At 58.2% G+C, this 5,117-nt stretch overlaps 2 protein-coding genes across 2 annotated transcripts in view; both read left to right on the top strand.

The window, feature by feature from the left end:
- The window catches only part of MAP2K7 (mitogen-activated protein kinase kinase 7), an 8,798-nt gene extending 6,460 nt beyond the window's left edge, over positions 1-2,338 (top strand). Inside the window, exons 10-12 of the mRNA XM_006917226.3 lie at positions 1-103; positions 612-657; positions 791-2,338. The exon at positions 1-103 is cut by the window's left edge and continues 14 nt beyond it. Of these exons, the coding sequence (XP_006917288.2) occupies positions 1-103; positions 612-657; positions 791-925 (284 nt within the window). The 3' untranslated portion in view covers positions 926-2,338. The remainder of the gene's footprint in view (positions 104-611; positions 658-790) is intronic.
- A 1,360-nt stretch (positions 2,339-3,698) lies between these two features.
- TGFBR3L (transforming growth factor beta receptor 3 like) overlaps positions 3,699-5,117 on the top strand; it is a 4,341-nt gene continuing 2,922 nt past the window's right edge. The window contains exon 1 of the mRNA XM_015593464.2: positions 3,699-3,766. Within this exon, the coding sequence (XP_015448950.1) occupies positions 3,699-3,766 (68 nt within the window). The remainder of the gene's footprint in view (positions 3,767-5,117) is intronic.

Here is a 5,117-nt window from a genome sequence, read left to right as displayed (position 1 = left end):
TGATGGACTTTGAGGTCCTCACCAAGGTCCTGCAGGAAGAGCCCCCACTCCTGCCCAGTCACATGGGCTTCTCGGGGGACTTTCAGTCCTTCGTCAAAGACTGGTGAGGAGCCCTTGTCCTGGCCCTCCACTGCAGGAGGTGGGCAGGTCAGGTGTGGCCCCAGCTCAAGGCCGCTGGGGAGGTTCAGGCTGGGAGGGGGATGGAGAGGCCATGGGGGTGGGACAGCTGGAGCCAGATCCCTGGGAGCCATGGGTTGGGTTTGGACTTGGCCCCAACAGCGTTTGGGTGGCCTGGGGCTTTACTTCAGAAGGGTATAAACAAGCAGAGGTGCCCCAAGGCAGAGGGCTCCAAGCATCCCGCACCAACAAGCAGAATTATTTGCGCAGGAGCTGGGGGTAGGGGAGCCTCCCTTCTCCCACAGGCACTCTACCCTGGTTCAGGCCCCCGTGCTAGGTGGTTGCAGGCCCTGGGTCCTCTGCGGTATCCCAGCTGGCAGCACAGGGCTGGGAGGATGCAGCAGCTCCTTCCCACAGCTCCCTGGCTCAGCGGGTAGGGCAGCTGAGCCTCCTTCCAGGCTCTCACTTCCCTTTCCTTCTTTCTCTGTTTTCAGCCTTACTAAAGATCACAGAAAGAGACCAAAGTATAATAAGCTACTTGTGAGTATCTGGGGCCCCTCCCTGCCTTGTCCCAGCCTTGCTTCCCAACCCCTGCGTGTCTGGACACCCAGGGCCTGAGCGAGGCCAGCAGGGAAGTTGCCCTTGTTCTAAACTCCCCTCTTGGGCCCCGCAGGAACACAGCTTCATTAAGCGCTATGAGACGCTGGAAGTGGATGTGGCGTCCTGGTTCAAGGATGTCATGGCAAAGACCGAGTCACCGCGGACTAGCGGAGTCCTGAGCCAACACCACCTGCCCTTCTTCAGGTAGCCGCGTGGTAGCGGCCAGCCCCACCGAGGGGCCGGGGACATGGCCACAGGCCCCCCTTCCCTACCTGGCTACCAGCTGCCCGTCAGGGGAGACCTGGGACCTGGACGGCCACCGAGGGCTGAGGACAGAAAGTAGGGGACACCAACCCACCTCTGACTCCCTGCCCAGCAGCCATGGACAGATGGGCCTGCTAGGCCCTGTCCCTTCCTGTCCTGGGGTCAGCCGGCTATATGCATCCCCCCGACAGACACTGTGAACGGAAGACAGCAGGCCGCGAGCAGACTCGCTATTTATTCAGTTGTAACCTCTGGGTTGGGGTGGCCCCCAGGGGCCAGGAGAGAGTTGCCTGTTCTGCAGCCTCCCACACTTGCTCCCTGTCTCCATCTCCCTCTGTCACCTCCCTCAACGCCTCTCTGGTTTTCCCCAACTCCCTCCCTGCCTCTCTCTTGACCCACGCCCAGACTCTGCCACCCCAGTGGGAACCCTGGGTCCGCTTAGGTCTGTGGCAAGGGATGAGTCCTTCGGCTGGTGTCCTCCCCCAGGAAGGCAGGCTGGGCATTGTGATTGCAGCCCATCAGGCTGTTCTTTTTCTCTCTCTCTTTGATCTCAGGGGGTCCTTTTTTGGAGTTTATTGTATTTTATTGTACTTGGTGGGGTGTTTGGGGGGGTGGGGGGAGGAAGAAGAGCTCGTTCTCATGGGGTTTGTCGGTACCTTCAGAAACTTTTACCAAAGTCATGTTTAGCTGCTTGTGGTGGAGCCCCCGACTGCCCATGGGCACTGGGGGCCAGGCCATTGAGGCCTGAGCCACTTTGTCTCTCTCAGCCTGGCCTGCCCGAGGAGACTAGTCCCAAAGGCGGGGGCCGGGGGTAGGGGCTCCTCCCTTGGGGCTGGAGACTGGCCACAGCTTGTGGAGGTGAGTTGAGGACCTCGGGGCGTGGAGGAAGCCCACGGGGCTGCGGCCACACAGAGTGGCCTTCAGGGAAGGTGGGTGCAGGGCGTGGTGGAAGGCAGCAATGCTGGTGCGGCAGGGAGGAGGGAATGGGTGGCGGGAGTGGGGGCCGAAGGGCCCAGGAAGGCAGGAATCGAGGGTGCAGTGAGTGGATGTGGGGGTTCGAGGATGTGTGACAGGGACAGAGGTAGGGCAGGCCGAGGGCTGGGCATGTGAAGGTAGTCATGCCCTCATAAGTGCCCTTGAGTGCCCCTCTACTCCCCCAGAGCTGGCCAGTCCCCAGCCCACCTTGAGGCTGGGTCATGGTGCCCCTCTCCCCCCAGCCCTCTGCAGCAGCCAGAGCAGGAGGGGGTGTGTTTCCTTTTTGTTGGTGATGCATGCAAATCAAGTGGATAACAAAACAAAAAAAAAAAAGAAAAAAAAGAAAAAATCCCACAAAACCACAAACCAACCAACACACCAAAGGTGAGGAACCTCGCTGGGTGTAGCTGGCGCACTCTAGACTTAGCATAGGCGTCACTGTAACCTCTGTCCTAGCGACTCTTGTTACTCTTACAGCCATGAAGGCCGCATGTTTAAATTAAAGTGTTCCACCTAAATAAAGGGACTGGGTCATATTTACTTTTGCATGCTACATGGTAGGTGTTCAATAAATGTTTTTAAACTGAGCAAAAAAAAAAAAGAAAAAAAAGAAAAAATCCCACAAAACCACAAAAACCAACCAACACCAAAGGTGAGGAACCTCGCTGGGTGTAGCTGGCGCACTCTAGACTTAGCATAGGCGTCACTGTAACCTCTGTCCTAGCGACTCTTGTTACTCTTACAGCCATGAAGGCCGCATGTTTAAATTAAAGTGTTCCACCGGCTTCTCTCTGTCCCCTCCCACCCCCGGGTACGGCCACCTCTCTAGCCCCAGTCCCCTTTGTGAGGGGATGGGGGCAGGATGTGGGGCCAACAGGCCTGGCTCTGCCCTCCCTTTTGGGTCCCAGCCACAGGGGGCCTTTGCTGGTAGCCAGGTCACATGGCTGGTCCCAGGGCCAGCAAAGGCCCAAGGCCTGCTGCCCGGGTTTATTTTTATTTAACTTTATTTTGTGAGTGTGTGTCTACCTGTTCCCCTCCCCTTTCAGTGTTAAGTGGGAGCGCTGGGGGAGCCTCTCCTCTCCTCCTGCCTTTGCCATGTTTCCTCCTCTGTCTCCAGTCACCAGCCATCCTTCTGGACCAGGCAGAGGGCGGAGCAGGCAGGCAGGGGCCTGGGGTGGCCTGGCCCAGCCCATTGGCCCACAACCCCTTCTCAGGCTGCCAGTATTGCCCCTTCCCTTTTTAAAATGAAACACCCTTGTTTGTAAATCTTTAGATGCTTGAGAATAAAACCCCTTCCTTTTCTTCCACTGTGTCTGTGGTGTGACCTGAGCCTTGGCAGGACGTGGCATGAGACTTGAGAAGGGTCTGCAAGCCCTGAACTTACGGGTTGGGGGCTGGTGGAGCAGTGCCATTCCGCTGAATGAGGACTCTGCATTGAGGAGAAACTGAGGCAGGGTTGAGGCTGATAGGGTGGTGGTTGTAGTGACTTGCCTAATATCGGGCAATATGGAGGGACCCCCCCCCAATAGACACAAGTCCAACAGGAGAGGAGCTCTTAATCCCTGGCAGGCCTTGGGCAAGGGCTCTGATGTCAGCCTGTCAGTCTGCCACCCCCGCTCCCTGCCTCCTGGAGTGGCTGTCCAGCCAAGGACAGGGCCACCTGCCCACCTGCTGGGCCTGAGTGCTGCCTGGGCTGGCACAGCTGCTTCTGGCTCCTGCACACTCACTGCAGCCAGTCCAGCATGCTGGGTACCATGTTCCTGCTGCTGGCCTTGCTCCCAGGGACCTCCACCAGCGGGCTGCCTGGTACGTAGGGGCCAGGATGTGCCATCGTGTTCCCATTTCTGTGCCTGCCTTTCTTGCCTCAACCTCTCATCCACCTTGCCTGGTGGAATAGGGGTAGGTGGGTGGTGGGTTCTGCTCTGTCCCCCACTTCCACATTCTCTGGGATCCCCAACTTCTAAAGTCCACAGCAGCCACATGAGACCAAGGTCTGTGGGAGGGGAGCAGTGTGTAAATGCCTTTAGGGAATGTGTGTGGGGGCCATCCTATAAGACAAGGACCCCAGCCGAGTGCCTTATGTCCATGTGTGTGAATGTGCTTGCTGTCAGGGATTAGGGGACCTCCATGGATGCTTCGGTCCTCCACCCCCTGCCTCTACTCTGCTGCAGCTGCCCTCAGCTGGGGAGTGAGGAACCTGGACAAAAGCTTCAGAGCCTGGTGGCTTAGCTGGGCTTGGGCTGTGCCAGAAGGGCTGGGGAAGAGCACCCCACTTACACCTTAACTCTTGAAAGGGAACTACCTCCCCTTAGAAAGGGAAGGGTGGAACCAGCACACTGCCCCCTCCCTGCCCCCATGGAATAGGGGTAGGTGGGTGGTGGGTTCTGCTCTGTCCCCCACTTCCACATTCTCTGGGATCCCCAACTTCTAAAGTCCACAGCAGCCACATGAGACCAAGGTCTGTGGGAGGGGAGCAGTGTGTAAATGCCTTTAGGGAATGTGTGTGGGGGCCATCCTATAAGACAAGGACCCCAGCCGAGTGCCTTATGTCCATGTGTGTGAATGTGCTTGCTGTCAGGGATTAGGGGACCTCCATGGATCCTTCGGTCCTCCACCCCCTGCCTCTACTCTGCTGCAGCTGCCCTCAGCTGGGGAGTGAGGAACCTGGACAAAAGCTTCAGAGCCTGGTGGCTTAGCTGGGCTTGGGCTGTGCCAGAAGGGCTGGGGAAGAGCACCCCACTTACACCTTAACTCTTGAAAGGGAACTACCTCCCCTTAGAAAGGGAAGGGTGGAACCAGCACACTGCCCCCTCCCTGCCCCAAGCTGGCCCTGCTACAGCCCCAGATCCGTGACCAGCCCTGACCCTCGACCCTCAGGCACCCCTCACCCCCTTTCCCCGCCTGGAACTCCTTCACTCACTGCTAGAGAGAAATCGAGGTCCCTGAAGGGGAGCTCCTCCCCAGAGGCACACAGCTTTGTGCCGGGCTGTGATGTCCCAAGGGTCTCCAGGGGGCTCATCAGAGCCGCTGGCCTGCGGATGGTGAACGAAGCACGGAGCCAAGCTTAAGTGAATCCTCTACCGCATCCAAAGGAGGCGAGGAGGTTGGATGTTTTGCCCGAGAGCCTAAAGGGCAGCGCGTCCTCCCTCCTCTGTGCCACC

The sequence above is a fragment of the Pteropus alecto genome, unplaced genomic scaffold (assembly GCF_000325575.1).
Source record: "Pteropus alecto unplaced genomic scaffold, ASM32557v1 scaffold37, whole genome shotgun sequence".
In the NCBI taxonomy this organism is placed as follows: Eukaryota; Metazoa; Chordata; class Mammalia; order Chiroptera; family Pteropodidae; genus Pteropus; species Pteropus alecto.
This window is presented reverse-complemented; position numbering and strand designations above follow the sequence as displayed.